Source organism: Triplophysa dalaica, chromosome 18 (genome assembly GCF_015846415.1).
Source record: "Triplophysa dalaica isolate WHDGS20190420 chromosome 18, ASM1584641v1, whole genome shotgun sequence".
NCBI classification, from domain to species: domain Eukaryota; kingdom Metazoa; phylum Chordata; class Actinopteri; order Cypriniformes; family Nemacheilidae; genus Triplophysa; species Triplophysa dalaica.
This window is the reverse complement of record NC_079559.1, coordinates 19,056,058-19,073,972: the sequence shown is the minus strand read 5'-3', so window position 1 is coordinate 19,073,972 and position 17,915 is coordinate 19,056,058. Positions and strand designations below refer to the sequence as shown.

Sequence of the window (17,915 nt, the reverse complement as noted above, 5' to 3'; positions counted from 1 at the left end):
ATGACAATTTAATTCCTGCTCTAGCTTTTATATAACAGGAGAAACAGGAACTAAGTATTTACGGCTGTATGGTAATGTCACCATCCATCCAGTCAGACAAAGAGAGAGAGAAAGATAACCTTGATAAAGCAACATTATTGTGAAATTAGGCCAAACTTAAAGGGACAGTTCACCTAAAAATGAAAGTTATGTGATCATTTACTCAGCCTCGTTCACTCAAAACCTGTATACATTTCTTTGTTCTGCTGAACACAGAGGAAGATATTTGGAAGTATGTCAGTTACCAAACAGATTTTACCCCCTCGTTTACTGTCATAGTAGGGAAAACAAACAGGGAGTCAATGAGGGATGAGAACTGTTGGGTAACTGACATTCTTCCAAATATCCTCCTTAGTGTTTAGCAGAACAAAGACATTTATACAGGTTTGTAAATAGGTGTATACAGGTGAGTAAATGATGACAGGATTTTCATTTTTGGGTGAACTGTCACTTTAATGTAGTTTGTTCTAATACCACAGAAAGAGTCAGAAAATAGTTTTTATGTTTTTCTGTCTTTGAAGGTAAAATTATTATGGGTTATGATATAACCAAGAGAGTTTTCTGTAGCTTTCATAAATGGTTTGGTGTTTAATTTTATAATAAAGCAAGGACGCTTTCAATAGTATGTCCTCTTATAGACAACTATTTCCATTCTGTCTCTAGATTGAGAAGAAGCTGAAGTCTCTAGAGCGATGTCAGTCTCTAGAGGAGATTCAGAGACTGTTTGATAGCGGAGATTATCAGTCTGTGGTTCGGTTACTGCAGCCAACTCTGAGCTTCGGCTCCGGCTCGACACGACTCAAGGCGCTAGATTACATCAGCTCTGCTCCTGAGAGACCAGCCCAGCTCTTACTGCTGCAGGTGAATCATTCACACATCACATCATGACATCATACTTAATACATTAGGATTAAAAATGCAACGAGATGTTGCTTGATAAGTAACGGGTATGTTGAGTATGTGAAGTAAATTAAGTCCCTATAATAAATGATATTATTATCATTTTAAACTGAAGTATTAAATGACAATGTGTCTCAAGTTAAGTAAATAAAATAGAATTGTAAAAGCATTTTTTTTTCATATAAAAAACTTTTAAAAATACATTTACTTGAAAAGAAAAGTGACAAAAGATGTTATTAGGGATGTAATGATTCACTCAGATGCAATGTGATTCAAAATACTGATCTCACGATACGATTTTTCACGATTAAAAAAAAATAATAATAAGTTGGGACACATTAGAAATGAACAATTTAGAAATTATTATGTCTCACATTTCTTAGTAATGTCAATTCAAATAACAAAACTTCATCGGAATTTAAAACAAATTCCCAAAATTGAATAATATATACAGTATATACATTGAACAGTGGCGCTTGAGCCTTGGCTTTTGGCTCTTACCTTTCATACTTAGAAAGTAGATTTGTCATTTTTTTAACTCTTTTAAAGTATTTTTGTTGCGTGAAAACACACATTGTAGTGAAGTAAAAACGTGACAAATGTATTTACTACGGTCCATCTCTGGTTAAATGACATGATGGTGTTTACATATACATTTTAATGTTGTCATCAATTTGGAACACTCCATAATGCATTTCATGTACAGGCTTCAAGAAATGTGTTAAAGGGGAACTCCGATTCTGCCATTAATTACTCACCCTCAATGAGTTAACATCCCCAGAACCTCCAAACACACGAGTCACATAACAGTGCATCCGGTATCTGTATCGCTCAACGCATGCACTATCTGACCACACAGGCTCTACCTCACATTGCTCTCTGGAATTTGCGCTGGAAACTAACACTCAAATCATGAAATCATCAAATGTAGAAGACAATTACTAAATAAACACATCACTTTAAAATGTTCTGTGCAAGTCATGCTTGAATAGGAAGTTCTGGTGTATCTGTTTGTTATTAAGCTACATTTTCATTATCTGAGAGTTTTCATTATCTGACTCGCAACACCATTCTTACAGTTTACACCTGCAAGGCTGACGCTTGTGGTTTATTCGGAAGAAATTGAAATCATATTTGTATTCTAGCAGACACCACAAAAAAATCAAGATTTTGTAGAAGGGCATAATAGGACGGCTGTAATAGCGTCTTCAGACACTTAACCTCACAACCTCATATTCATCGATTTTGTTTTTTTCGCAGAGTTCCCTGCTGCGGCTTAAAGACCACAGCTCTTGCATGGAAACGTCTGAAGTGTCTCTCAACGAGGCCAATCAGCACTTGAACTCTGCATTACCCAGCAGCCCCTCTGCTAAGGAAGAGTGGGTGTCCACCATCACGGCGCTTCTGAAGGGAATCGAAAGCTGCATCGCTGACAAGCCCGAGCTGCTCACCCTCACCCCGCGCTCCACGAACCTCCCACGCCTCGCCAACAATCTCATACAGGTGTGTGCACTTGACCGACTGTTTGTATGTTATTTTCATGTTTTTCTTTATTGATGGTTGTGTTCGTGTATATTCTTTCTCTAGTTGATAGCCACCAGTATGGTATTACCCGATGACCCCAAAGAGGCTCATTTCTCATCACTGTTGCCATGGATTCTGCTGTACAACGTCATCAAACAGGAAGAGGCTGCTTTTGACTGCATGCTGCGGCAACAAATTGGAGATGAGGATAATCACGGTAAGAAAGAAGATTTGAGTTAAATTGTAAATACTGGGATATCATATTCTTTTTTTTTTGTAAAAATTTGCTAAATTATTATGGTTTGTTTTAAGGTTTATTGTTGTTTTATTTATGCTTTGAATTAACTTAAATAATATCTTATTATATACTATATACTATTAAATACTATATACATGTATTTTCGTTTTTTTGTCACTTTTATATTTTTTTATTTTTTTACATATCTATACAAGTTGAAGTATTTGTTCACTTTTATTTTGTTTTTGTTTTAGTTTAGTTCCTTATTTTCAATTTATAATTTTAGTGTCTCAACTTAAACTTATTTCAGGTTAATACTGAGGTAAATTTTCTAATTTTGCTTACTTTAAGTTCTTCAAATAATATTTAGGCTGATATTTAAATTGATTTCAATTAACACATGTTTTAAGAGTTTTAGTTTTAATAGTGCTCGATATTTTTCAAGGTATCTTACGGCACTATTTACTTAACACAAAATTACTTAAACATAGTTGCCCCCCTGTAACCATCTTGGAGCCCCCAGTTTGAGAACCAATGTCCTAGATGTAGACACCAGAAATCATGATACCATGATAACTTTCAGTATTTGACACTGATCAGGTAGCTTTGTGTGTTTCTGTGTTTTATAGAGGATGACACCCCATTGCTGCCCTCGTCTCTCATGCTTCTCAAAACGGCACATGAATGTCTGGGTCGCCGGTCCTGGTGTTGCAACTCTGATGGATCTCTGCTCAAATTCTTTGTGAGTCTATACTCCGGTCCGCTTATAAAAGTTTCGGTCTTTAGGATTTCCTTTGCGGCATTGAAAGACAGATAGATGGACAGCTTGTTTTATTTCACATCGACATTCCACCGTTACACAGTAGCCAATGTCAGTAAATATATGTGATATATGTGTGCGTTTTTGGCATGGCATTGAATTGTCTTGCATAAAAAAAAATGTAGAAATTTCTTCTCCGTGCCAAATTATTGTGGATTTGTGTACATTTGTGCTTTTGTACTTTTAGGTTTGTGTATTGAAGGAGAAGCTCTCAGGAAAAGAGAATCTGCCGTATAAAGAAGATCTGGAGACAGCGCTGGAGCAGTGTTTCTATTGTCTGTATGGTTATCCGACCAGGAAAAGTAAAGCCCGATACCTAGAGGAGCATTCTGCCCCACAGGTAACACACAAACACACAGTGTATGACAAATGAGAATAAAATAGAAAATTAAATTAAATAGGAAAAACATAAAAACGCAGAAAAAGGTCAAACACAGCACAGTGCTGTGCACAGATCATTCTGGTAAAAAATATCTAATTATTGCAGTCTCCCAGTGAGCAAGCCAGCCAACAATGCCCTGTGGCGAGGAACCCCAACTCCAATGATATATAAATGGAGAAAAAAGAAATTAGGAGAAACTAGTCTCAGCAGGGAGGGCAAGATCTCCTCTGACATGTCATGCTGCACATATGGAGAGTTTATTAGTTGTGGTTTAGGAACTTTCATTTGTTAAAACTGTTTAGGTCTAATTTGGTCTAATTTGTTACGCGATATCAGTCAACAGAGGAATGTTATAAGCAGGGAAAATAATAATGGCATAATCTAACTGAGTTCAGCTATAACTTCAAACTGCTGACATGTGATGTAAATTGAGCATTTAATGCTAATCATTGTAAATTTAGCATTACTGTGATAAGTAGTCCGTCTTTGCTCTTGGTTGGGGATGAAATTGCCTAGACTGGGATGGTCAGATTTTCACTTTGCTCTTGAGTGGTGATGGAATTGCCTGAGATGGAGATGGGATGGTCAGTCAGTCCGCAGGCTCTTGCAGGAGAATGGCATGGAATGTTCAGATGGAGCTGGCGTAATCTCTAGTTAGGGATGGGCATATGACGTTCAGATGGCCTGGTGTAATCCCTCCCCACCTCGGGATGGGCATCCTGAGGAGGAGCAGATAGAGAATAATTAGCGTAGCTGCTCTCATTAATTAATTAAGCATATTATGCATTTAACGAATGCTTGGCTGAAAAGATGTGTCTTGCTTAAATTGTGAGACTGTGTCTTTTGATCAGTGTATATTGTAACTAAAATCTTTACTGACATGATGTTTAGTTGTTTTGTGAGAGTGACTCATTTCTTGCTTTGGAGTTGCTGCCAAAATACATAAATTGTAGAGTGGCCTTTTATTGTGGCCAGCCTAAGGCACACCTGTGCAATAATCATGCCGTCTAATCAGCATCTTGATATGCAACACCTGTGAGGTGGATGGATTATTTTGGCAAAGGGGAAGTGCTCACTAACACAGATTTAGACAGATTTGTGAACAATATTTGAGAGAAATAGGCCTTTTGAGTACATAGAAAAAGTCTTAGATCTTTGAGTTCAGCTCATGAAAAATGGGGGCAAAAACTAAAGTGTTGCGTTTATAATTTTAGTCAGAGTATATTATAACTAAAAATCTTTACTGACAAGATGTTTAGTTGTTTTGTGAGAATGACCCATTTCTTGCTTGAGGGTTTGTTCCCAAATGCGTTAAGTGTAAATGAATCAAACTATGGTCAAACTATTCGTCCAAAACACGAGTGGATCATTAAGGTTGCAGATATAGAAATCTATGTAAGACTAAAATGAATCAAACCTGCATGAAAAATCACATTTTCATAAATAGTTCAGAATTCTTTAATGTGTGTGGTGGCCTACTTTTCAGAATTGGTATCAAAGGAAATTACCTATCTAAATCCCTTTTTGCTCAACAAAGTAGCTTTATACCCTGAAAAACTCATTCTTTATCATCTTAACTACATTACATACTGGAAATCGCTGTTTCTGCTGTTCAGATGGGCGGATAATTCCATCTTTTGTCATTGATCAGTATGTCCCAAACACTGGCTGATATCAAAAGTCTTTGTGTGCAGAATATTACTATATGCCTGCTGTTGTGCTCACACTATTATATTCCTCTATGGGAGAGATTGCGTCTCATTTTCCCGGGTGAAACTTCTCTATTGTGTGCATCAAACGATGAAGATCTTGATATGCGGCAGTTTTTGTTGATCTGCCTTTGTCTCTGTCATAGAGCATATTTGCGAGGTCAAACAGGTTTTAATCGCATAATTGTAAACATGTTCCTTTTAACTGATCTCTTTGTGTGAATTTGTGTTTTCGTGAAAATTTCGAAATGCATCTTTTGAATCTCATGCACTTTAACCCCTCAAGGTGGAGCTACATTGGAATGAAGCCGTCTCCATGTTTGAGTACTTCAAACCCAAGACCTTGCCCGAGTTTGACAGCTATAAGACCAGCACGGTCTCTGCCGACCTGGCCAACCTCCTTAGAAGACTCTCTGGAATAATCCCATGCAACGACGGCCCCGTGATCTCCATAGATGATGTGTCCGCTTACATAGAGGGTGGAGCCGTCAAGGTGTGAGCTTCAGAATATTCTCCAGTGAAATGCTCTCCGGCATTTTTGATATGTTGGCCTAGATTTGAATAAAAGTTTGTGTGTCTTTAAGGTGCCGGCCCTCCCGGAAGGAACTCCCCCAGCGCCCCCTGTGGTGAATGAGCTGTACTATCTGCTGGCAGACTACCATTTTAAAAACAAAGAGCAGTCTAAAGCCATTAAGTTCTACATGCACGACATCTGCGTGTGCCCCAACAGGTCTGTTGAAATTGAATCACCTACTCGTTTCAAGACTCAATAGTGTACTTGTATTCAGCTGTAGTTGATGATCTAGTCTCTTGGTCTCCTGTAGGTTTGACTCATGGGCAGGGATGGCTCTCGCGCGTGCCAGTCGTATCCAAGACAAACTAAATTCCAATGAGCTCAGGAGTGACGGACCCATCTGGAAAAACTCTATGGCAGTGTTGACCTGTTTCAAACGGGCTCTAGAGATAGACGGCTCCAACCTGTCCTTATGGATCGAGTACGGCACCATGTCCTACGCCTTGCACTCTTTCGCTTCCAGACAGCTCAAGCAGTGGAAACGCGAACTTCCCCCGGACTTAACTAAACAGGTGTGTGTGTTTAAATTAATGAATGCTGTTCTGAGACACAGACTGTATAAAACATGGACGTGGTGTCTGTGACGTCACCCGTAGGTTTCTGACGAGCAATTTTGAAGCCTAAGGGGCGATTCACATTTCGCGTCTAAAACCACGTGAAAAAAAACTCGAGCCACGACACTTTCTCTAGTCATATGACTATGCACGAGCGGTACTCTGAAAAGTACTATTTCCAACTCGATTCGGCACCTAGAAAAATGTGAAAAATGCCTGCCGCCTGTCTACATTTAAACAACAAAATTGCGTGCGCAAAAGACGGGAAAAGTGAATCGCCCATAAAGTAGGCGGATCCGATTGTCGACACCTTGGCAGCACATCACCTCGCGTCACTCCCGGTCCTCTTAGAACCCAATCTGGTAGGTAGTTGTAATGCCTGATCACAAATTTGTTATCTCAATATGTATCTGCATGGCTAACCAAAGCTGCATTAGCTTCTAGCGAGCTAAATACGCTGCGTAAAATAAAAGAAAAAATTTAAATTTAAGTTTACGAAAAACTAAATCTGCTGAACAAACAAAAACCATCACTTGATATTTTAACATGACAATGGGTTTATTATAGTAAAGAACTAAAACATTAAGAACGAAATTAGTTTGATTTCGCTACCCATAGCCTCATTTATGTATATTATGTATTATATGAAGCATTTAGTGAAAACGACAATAATGGTCATTTTAACAAAGTACTAGCGACATACGTTTAATTTATTAATTGCAATCAGTTGCAAAAAAAAGTGACTGCTCGAAACAAGCTAGTGGCTTTCTAGACCCTAGACACCACTTCCGCATTTGTCCATGACACTGTTGTCATGCGGTTTTCTATGTCTTAAAAGGCGGTAACAAAGGGTAATGCGGATATGACGCCATTGACTGGCGACTGAACAACCACGTGTCACGGTTTAGAATGGCGATTTACAAGTAGTGGGAAACATTTGAGATATTGTAAGTACTCAGCTGAACAAAGATATAAAACTAGCCTAGTGATTTTTCGATATTTTAATGAAAATCGTTACAAACTCCACCTTAAATATAAATACAACGGATGAGTTATAAAAATATTCACCCCCTCACAGTTGTCATGAAGGGTAAAATGAGTTTATATAGACCAATATTTTGCATTTTAAGTCACTTCCTTGTTGGTTTTACGAGAGAGACCAGAATGTGCCGCTCGGTCTGAGCGTAAGTGAATGATTTTAGTGTCATTGCACTGTGTGTGTGTGTGTGTTGTAGATGGAGGAGCGCAGGGATTCGATGTTGGAGACAGCGTTTCAGTGTTTCCAGAGCGCGTCTCGCTGTGATGGCGATGAGGAAGAGTGGCTCATTCATTACATGCTGGGAAAGATCGCGGAAAAGCGTAAACAGACGCCCAAAGACTACCTGCAGCTGTACAAACAGGTGATTGGCGGGGCTGCATATGAACCAATGGCTAATCTTATTGGCTCCTGTAAATGTGTGATGTTTGTCAGTTTTCTAGTTTGCAAACCATTTTCCGTGTGTTTTGTCTATCCAGAATTGATCTATACACCCTCTTACAGGTAGCAAATTACATTTTAAGAACAAACGTGTTTCTGTGGTTCAGTTGGCAGAGCATTGCACTATCAGTGCAAAGGTTACGGGTTTGATATCCAGAAAACACATGCACACTGAAAAAATACCTTAAAATACACTGTAAGTCGCTTAGGATCAAAGCATCTGCCAAATACATGAATGTAAATGTAAAATTTGTTTTGTATTACCATTCATAGAAGTCTCTAAGAATTTCATTCATTTACAAAATTCTGCAGGAGCAAAATGAGTTCAAAGCATTTTCTCGTAGATCTCTGCGACACAGAAGAGTAAACGTTTGTATATATGTATCTATAAAACAACATAACACATATTATGTACTAAAACCTTATCTTGCCCTGACATTTATTATACATTATTATATACATTATTGTACATTCTTTTTACCCCTGTGTAATATCTCTCCAGTCTGCATATTACCTGCATGAGGAAGCAGCCCGATACCCACGCAAAATCCACTACCATAACCCACCTGACCTTGCCATGGAGGCCCTAGAGGTATGAAGTGAATTAATCTTCCTTTGCATTGTAGTTCACAAAGTTTCCAAACGTGGCCAAAAGGTGTAGTGGGCAAATGTGTACAATAGTTGCTTTTAATGATCCTATAGATTCGATTGAACCATCAATTACGAAGTGTATGGTACAAAGTATTTTTGATCATAATTATTTGGCTAAAAGCAATATGAGGGAATATGGGTTTATTCAAATACAAAGAAAAGCAAGCAATTAAGCATTCAATTACTATTTTGTTGCCATTCTACTTTTGAGGTTAAAGTGAAAGTTCACCTAAAACTGAGTGTTCTGTCATTATTTACTCACTCTCTTGTCATTTCAAACCTGTATGACTTTCTCTCTTCCGCAGAACATAAAAGAAGATATTTTGAAGGATGTGGGTAACCGGCACCCATTCACTTGCATTGGTTTTGTGTCCATAAAATAGAAGTGAATTGGTGTTTTGAATCCAACTTCCTTCAAAATATCTTCTGTGTTTTGCAGAAGAAAGAAAGTCGTACAGATTTGAAATGACAAGAGAGTAAATGATGACAGAATTTTCATTTTTAGGCGAACTGTCCCTTTAACTGTCCCTTTTATGCAACATCACTACAAAATAGTTTCTCTTCTCACTTTCCACCTGTCAGCTTTTTTTCCGTTTGAGTGCCACCATTCTGAAATTGTTGGAGGATGAGGTAGAAGCTGGTGGTGAACAGTCCGAACCGCAGGTTCTGGATTATGAGCTGTTCTTCAACTTGCTCGCAGACGGAGCCGTCGGACCGTTTGCACGCGGCGAGGAGAAGAACACCCCAAAAACCAGCAGTGACAAGTATGATTGCAGAAGACATACAGTTAAAAAGCAGATTAAACGTGTATTAAAATATCCACTTCTTGTTTCTGGTTTACTCAGAATATGAATCGGGCACTACTTATAGTGTGCATATTTTGTTACTCATAGTTTGGTTCAAATCATTCGTTTGAAATTCATTTTTGATACTTAAAAAATACATTTTTATTTTGGTTTCATAATAAAAGTGATTAATATCTTGGCACAAATATTAGTATTAAAAACATTCAGATAAATAAACAAAAGATGCATTTCAATTAAAGGTGTCATATGGAGCGAATACATGTTTTTCTGTGTCTTTGGTGTGTTATAAGTTGCCCATTCATTTAATAGACACGTAAGATTGCAAACATTAAAGTGTCAGAACAAACGATGCATTCTATCTAAAAGTGAATGTTCACCCAGACCTGCCTGAAGCGCCTCGTGTAACCACACCCCCACAAATATACGTCAGTTGTGGTATAATTTGACTAAGACTGCCCAAATGTATACACAAGTAAGGTGGACGTACCTCTCAGTACAATTGAAGAGGAACATGATGTTTTATATGTGGTTAGATGTGTTACATTTCCGTCACACGCTTGCAGTATTCGACCAATCACAATGCACTGGTTAACTGGCCAATCATAACACACCTCGCTTTTCAAAGCATTGAGCTTTGTAAAAAATCTGCACGTTTCAGAAAGTGGTGTAAAGAGACACAAACATGCACGGTATGTGGAAAATACAGCATTTTTTTTCAACCTTATCGTGTACACACAATACATAACGTCTAAAACAAAGTATAATATTCATTTAAGCTGTGTCTTATGACCCTTTTAAGCAAACCTAAACATTTCAACAGAACTTGTAGAATATCGCTTGATAATGCGTGACGTATCTCAACTTTTCTCCAACTAGGGAAAAGCATCCCTCTGTCAATGACGAAGACTCACGTTCCTGTCCGGCAGCGCTGGTCACCTCATCTGCGATGCCCGCGCCGGCTGCAGCGACTCCAGGCGATGGTGCGGCAGGTGCGAGTTCTCCCCCGTATGCGGTCACTCCGGTCGACCATGATTACGTCAAACGTAAAAGACAGCAGCAGAGGCACAGGCAGGGGCGGGAGCTCCAGCAGCAGGACGGTACAGTACCAGGCCCAGAGTAAAACTCACTCACTCACTCACTTACTCACTTATTCACAGGGGACTCAAGGTGATGAGGGTTATTCACCACTGGGAATTAAATTATGGGATCTGCGGTACAATAACATCTCCTCCCACCCCTCCTCTTACCATCTGCAACAGGCCATTGAGGATCATGGGTAAATGGGCAACATATGGGCTGTCTTTTTTTATCCGCTTTGTTTCCGTCCAGCTTTGTCATAATTGAAATGAAGTAGTACCGAGATAATGTGGTTGTAATTGTCTCTGTATTGCTTTGCTTTAACTTTTAAAATAGTAAGTTGATACTTATTTTGTTAAAGAGGTCAGCTTGGTGCCTGCTGATGTAAAAGGTTATTTCAACTCGCTAAGCTTTTGCTAATCATCACAGGGATGGGCACGAGTACTCGGACGCTACAGCGCCGATCGATGATGAAAACAATCATTGTTTGGTCTATAAATACGTTTGACTTCCTGATTGGTTATGCTGGCATTCGGGTTGTTACCTAGAGATTTGATTGGTTGCGATGCAAGAGTTTGCGGTCCAGAATCAAGTCTGGAGCACAGACGGGCATATTGAAAGCGCACAGCGATGCCTGGTTTCATTTTGATAAACATGACGAAAATACAGTCAAGTGCAAAATGCGCAGCACCATGCTGCATACAAAACAAACAAATCTACTACAAGTTTGATTCGTTCCGAAAGCATTCCTCTGCTCCGCGAGTGCCACGTGAATGTGCGCTCTAGTTCATAAGAATGGATTAAAAACGCTTGCTCTGCTCCGCACAAGTATATTTGGACACAAAATCTCAGGTGAGATCACTACTGTCAGAAATAGAAAGTCAGGCGAGCATAAGAGACTTTAAAGGGTATGTTCATCCCGAAATCAAATTTGTGTTATTTTTTACTCACCCACATGACGTTAAACATGTGTCGAGACCTACCGGCATCTACGGAAAACAAATAAAGATGTTTTAGGGACATCCGAGAGATTTCCAGGCCTCCTTAAAGACGTCATGGTTATAGTTATAGTTGTTGTCAACTCAAGACATTGTTAAATCGGTTCATCTGCTCATGGTGGCTCAATTGAATTTCTGTCAGGGACTAGAATACTTATAATGAAAATAACAAATTTAATAGATATATTCTCTGTCATGTCAGTCTATGGTGCGGGTTCACGAGAGCACTGTGACGGAAGAGCCTTCAGTGGCCACGTTGGCGTTTTGACTAGCAACCCGGAAGCGAAACTCTGTGTTCAACGCGCTTTATATTAGCTGATCTTTGCATGTCTGATGATTTCGATATTGAGGCAGACTCGCATTTTTTTCCCCAACCGCACTAACTGAATGCACATGTGTCAAAGTGCTCTTTTGAACCTCCACAATAGACTGACATGACCGAGGAGAATATATCATTTAAATATTTATTAAATTTAATATCACGTTAATATCATGTCACTTCAAAAAATGTAATTGAGCCACTATGAGCAGATGAACCAATTTACAATATCTGTTAGTACTTTTCTTGACAACAACTGTAACCATGATGTCTATGAGAAGTCCTTGAAATCTCTCGGATGTCCCTACAATATCTTAATTTGCGCTCCGAAGATGGCGGGAGGTCTCAAAACAGGTTAAACATCATGTGGGTGAGAGAAAAAAATCACATACATTTGATTTTGGGATGAACTTACCCTTTAATGTCAGACACTGACACAGAAGTGCGACAGGGCAAAGATGACGCTTCACATCACGCTGATATTTCTTTTAAATGTTAGTTGTATTTTCAAGAACATTGATAGTGATTTTTTCAATAATCTAACAAGGTTGATTTAATTATTTACTCAATCCTGTAATAGATTTATCAACATTCATTTTCTCATAAGTGTTTTGAATCAAGAGGGACACGCCTCACCCCCAGTTAATCAAGTACTCGGTTTTCAAACCTGTCCAGTACTCGAAATGAAATATGATAAAAAATGCCCATCCCTAAATCGTCAAATAACCACAAATAAACATCAAATTATGTGTGAAGTGTTTATGTGTGATCATGCGTAATGCCTGTTATATCAAGCACACTTGGATTGTGATACATTTCGATCGTGTGTATGATTTTGTAGTTTGAAGAGCTAAATTGGATGGCACTACACTTGATTAAATATGTTGCCTGTTTTGGTGAAATGGAGTCAGTATTTTGGAAACTGTGTCAGATGGTTTGACCTAGTTTCTGAAGTCTATCTCAGCTTGGTGTGCTGCTCGTTTTCTCTGGATTTTAGATTTACACAGTCAGTCTCGGTTGTATTAAGCTGGATTGTCACTGGCTAAACTCAAAAAGAACAGTTCACCCGAAAATGAAAATCCTTCCAAACCTGAATAAATGTATTTTTTCTGCTTAACACAAAGGAAGATATTTGGAAGAATGTCAGTTACCAGTCAAATCTCATCTCACATTTACTGCCATAGTAAGTTAAAAAAAAACTATGGGAGTAGGATTGTTGCGGTAGTCTGTGTCACTGGTGATGCACGGTGTCCACCCGCCAACCGATTACGTCCCTTGTCTACCACGGCACTGACCCCCACCGTCATTTTGAATCGCTTTGTTTAGTTGACGACCAAACTACAGTCGTGTGTCCGAACGTGGGTGCTGCATTTGGCGTAAGCGTAAGCGGAACAAGTGTCAGATTTTATTCTTAGAGTGAAGTGCCATTGACAGAGGCTCTTATGTCTAACATGAACCCTGTTATAATCTGTTAGCACTGTCATCAAGAGCCAGTTATGTTTTAAATGTATTTTTGTTCTAATTTTAAAAAGCCGATGCCTTGCCATTTATTTAACATACACGTTTTTTGTTTCAGCTATTCCTTTCTTATTCATTCCCTTTTTATTTTTTTAACATGGACTTTTTTCGTTTCGTATTCTCTTTCGTATTTGTTTATTCGTTTTTTTACTCGTTTTGTTAATAGTCAATTTATTTAACGTAAAGTTTTTTTATGTTCGTTTCTTATTTTTATTTTTTGCGTGATGTGTGTTGGGATTGTTCGTTTTGTTAAAGGCAGACCTATCTGACGTTAAAGTTTTTTCTTTTTTTTTGCATGGTGCAAGCAAATTTCATTTGTTGTTTTGTGTGCTTTTGTTTAGAAAGATATTGAAACCGCTATTATTTCGAGCAATTGCCGTTCCCGCATTGCCGCTAATTCAAAACTAAGAGTAAAATGGATCATCTGCACGGCTGCATCTTCGACCACACCACAGCAAACCCCCACCCATGGTATCACTGCTACAACTGGTGTTTTACATGTCGATTAACGGGTGAGAAACAAAAAAGCGGAAAAAAATGACAACATCTAAAGTCGTGGTCACACTAGACTTTATGTTCCATTGACTTCCATTCATGCAAATGCCTCTGACCAGAAATGCAAGCGCGTCCGAAGATATTTAGCATTTCGCTGCGTAACAAAATTCAAGTTTGGTGAACTCTTGACTTGAGAATTCGCATCAACAATAGAAGATCAAAATGTCACAGCGTGACCTCTCGGTAGAGACATGTAAAAAATGGAGGAGTCGCTTACACCCATTTTCGTACCACCGTCCGAACGAGTCTCAAAAAGTCTAGCTGACCGCGCGGTCATAGTACCATGTTAGCCACCATAGTGCTTCGAAAGAGAGGGGGGAGCGAGCCCCTGGTGGCAATTCATAACGTCACCGCTAGATGCCGCTAAATTTCACACAGGAACTTTAAATGATAGAGCTGATATGGAACATCTGGCATCGCACACCTGGGTCCAGTTGCAAAAACATATCCGCCAAGTTAAGACAGTGTCTTAACAGCTATTCTCACAGACTAGCAATTAGTTTGGACTAATCAGTCTTACTTTTCATATTTCACTTAGATCAATCTACCTTTTTACCTCTTTAGAAAAAGATAAGTTAATAAATAACTAGCCCAAAAAGCATGCCCGAATGCACACGTTCAAAAACACAACATCTCTTTTCATCTGAGGCTGATCTCATCTCTGTCTTGCTGATATCTTTCCAACGTCTGGCTGCAGTTTAGAAGCGTGATTTTTATAAGGTGAATGTTGTGACATGTTGCCCATATTTCCCAATGTTTCTCATGGCCTGCTTTAGTGTCCGTGTCTCCCTGCTGCCTCCCGCCTGCTCCCTCTCTGCCTGCCTCTGACCTGCTTCACACCTGCTGCTTCTTAATGGATGCATGAAGGGTCAGCACCCTGATTCAACAGCGACTTCCCACAATGCACTCTGCACTGCTCTCTGTGTGCACACTGATATCGACCTGCAAGTGTCTGCCTTGGCTCACGTAAATGTTGTAAAGTGTTGGGGTGTGGTTCAAAAGTTCAGATCTGTTTTTTCTGGAATATGTTTGTGGGTGCATCAAAGCCGGCCTGATAATTCAAGAACTGACCGATTCTCTTTCTCTTTTATCACTACCAAAAAACACAAATCTCGTCATCATTTATTCACCTTTTCTGCTTTAGAAACCAAAAGAAGATATTTTGAGAAATCTCTCTGTCAAAGGAAGTCAATGGGGGTCAATGTTGTTTGGTTACCAACATCCTTCAGAATAGCTTCTTTTGTGTTTTCATCAGGTTTGACAAGACATGAGGGTGAGCAAATGATAAAATAATGGTAATGTTTGGGTGAACTATCACTTTAATGCTAATAGCCTTAAAATAAAGCTGGGTGATATAGATTTTTATATTCCTTCTATTTATGTATTTTTCTCAGCAATGTACTTAAAATTAAGTTTTTATTTATGATGAACAATTGTTAATTTTGAAATGAAATCTGTATAAAAGATACTTTTTACCAAGTCACTGTAGCCATGTAGATTCAAAATGTTCAGTTAATACTTTATAATAAATTATAATAGGGCAAGAAATAAATATTAAAGGTACAGTTCACCCCCAAAAAAACATTTACTAACCCCCTGATTGAAAATAAGAATTTTTGCAATTTTCAGTTCTAGGGACATTATCCACTACCATAGTAGAAAATTAATTTAGTAGTTCTTTTGAACACAAAATGAAATATTTTGAAGAATTTTCCAAATAAAAAGAGTTCCGGGGAACCTTTGTCTACCATTACATTTTTCTACTATGGTACTCAATGATGTCCCAGAAGTGAAAATTGCTAACACTCTTCAAAATATCTGTCTTTGTGTCATTCAGAAGAAAGTAAATTATACAAGTGTAGAATTACACGAGGGTGAGTAAATGATGACACAATTTTCAATTTCGTGTGAACTATCTATTAATGCAAAAAACGAATAAATTGTGATAAACGCCTGTATTTAGCCACATATTTTTAATCTATCATTTAAAGTCATCACATGTCATACAGGGAAATGTGTGCATATTTTGATACTAGGATTTAGATTAGAGACTATGTTTGTATTAGCACTGTAATTCTCTTAAAAACTAAATCATAAAGTATATATATCATAAACAAAGATTTGACATATTGGCTAGCCTTACCTTTGCAAACCTGTAAAATTTCTCCGCACAGCATAACATAATAACAAAAGGCTGTTTTCACTACTGTGCTACCTGAAGTATGACACTGTAAGACTTGCAGGTTTTGAAACATGTTCTAAACTGAATTTCCTCTACAGCTTACTTCTCACATGACCATGACTACTGCGTGTGTCTCTCTGCTTTGCGGCCAGGATCTGTGTATGGTACAAATGCTCATCCTTGCACAACCACCTCTACAAAACTGTTGGCTCACCTGTTGTTCCTCAAAAGTAGGGTTTCAGTGCTCCAAGCAGTCTGTGTTTATTAAACATCCTGCACACCTCAGTATATAAAGCTCAACAGAGTTGACACACTGTTTCAATGTACTGAGTTCTGAAAGCGTTAAAGTCCCAGTGAAATAAAAATTGAAATTCTTAATTTTTCATGAAATATTGTTGCGTTTATAGTAAATAGCTGATCAATGTGGGTCCTTTTCTTTAAAAATGTATGTACCCTCATAATCTTTAGTTAAAATCTGAAAATGTACTTCCGCCCGGAAATGACTATCCATTTGAAACTAGACTGCTTGGCCGGGGCATACATTAATTGCTCCCCTTCAACTATCAGTCTCCTGCCAGTTTAATAAAAAAATGCAACGGCTGTTTTTACACATCCAATCAATTTGCAGGAAAAGGCAAGACACCCCCACCAATTTTCTCCTTTGAAATTCCTTTTCACTCGGAAACGTGTTCGAATACGGAAATAAAAACAATTGCAACTTCTGGTTGGTTCACATGACTATAGACTGCTGTAGAGGAGACGTGCCTTTGTATGCTAAACCCAGAAGCGAGTTAACATTTGAGCATATCTGGTTCCATCGCCTCAAAGTCAATGGGTTTGTAAATATGTTTTTTGTTCACCCAAAAATTAAAATTCTGTCATGATTTACTCACCCTCAAGTTGTTCCGAACCTGTAAAAATGTCATTGTTCTGTAGAACACAAAGAAAGATATTTGGAAGAATGTTAGCAACTGAAATTTCTGGAACATCATTGACTACCATTTTATTGTATAATTTTATTGTTCTGTTGTACACAAAATTAGATATTTTGAAGAATTTAGGAAACCAAACAGTTCTAGGGCACCTTTGACTGCCATTTTAATTTTCCTTACTATGGTAGTCAATGATGTCCCAGAAATGTCTGTTGCTAATATTTCCATTAATATTCTTCCATTATGTTCAACAGAACAAAGAAATGTATACATGTTTGAAACAACCTGAGGGTGAGTAAATCATGAGTGAGTGGACTATCCCTTTAACTTTCAGGTTATCCTTCAAAAATACGTCATCCCTGCGTAACTCTATAAAGATACATTATTATTAAAAGAATATCGGAGTCCACAATTATAACGATTAAGAGAACAATGTTGTTATAGTGATTTTTTCCAAATTATGAACAAAAATACATTTTGCCAGTCAGAATCCATTCATATTGAAAGGGCTTGTGCATTTATTATGTGAAACTGCAGCATAAAGGCATAAGGTTATTTGACGTTGGTTTAGCATGAAAGCTTGTATGTGCTCTCTGCTTTTGAGGAAGGTGACCAACACTGGTGTAAGCTCAGGTTTAACAATCACTCATTCCCACTTAA

The 17,915-nt window shown here is 38.2% G+C and overlaps 1 protein-coding gene across 3 annotated transcripts in view; it reads left to right on the top strand.

Annotated features, from left to right (window-relative positions):
• The window catches only part of cabin1 (calcineurin binding protein 1), a 71,261-nt gene that overhangs the window by 8,190 nt on the left and 45,156 nt on the right, over positions 1 to 17,915 (top strand). The window contains exons 16-28 of one of the 3 annotated variants that reach the window (XM_056772446.1): positions 703 to 900; positions 2,200 to 2,442; positions 2,527 to 2,680; positions 3,331 to 3,443; positions 3,709 to 3,861; positions 5,899 to 6,105; positions 6,197 to 6,342; positions 6,437 to 6,698; positions 7,976 to 8,140; positions 8,720 to 8,809; positions 9,451 to 9,632; positions 10,551 to 10,771; positions 16,422 to 16,487. In XM_056772446.1, the coding sequence (XP_056628424.1) occupies positions 703 to 900; positions 2,200 to 2,442; positions 2,527 to 2,680; positions 3,331 to 3,443; positions 3,709 to 3,861; positions 5,899 to 6,105; positions 6,197 to 6,342; positions 6,437 to 6,698; positions 7,976 to 8,140; positions 8,720 to 8,809; positions 9,451 to 9,632; positions 10,551 to 10,771; positions 16,422 to 16,487 (2,200 nt within the window). The remainder of the gene's footprint in view (positions 1 to 702; positions 901 to 2,199; positions 2,443 to 2,526; positions 2,681 to 3,330; positions 3,444 to 3,708; positions 3,862 to 5,898; positions 6,106 to 6,196; positions 6,343 to 6,436; positions 6,699 to 7,975; positions 8,141 to 8,719; positions 8,810 to 9,450; positions 9,633 to 10,550; positions 10,772 to 16,421; positions 16,488 to 17,915) is intronic. The other 2 variants (XM_056772448.1, XM_056772447.1) reach the window with 2 other exon arrangements.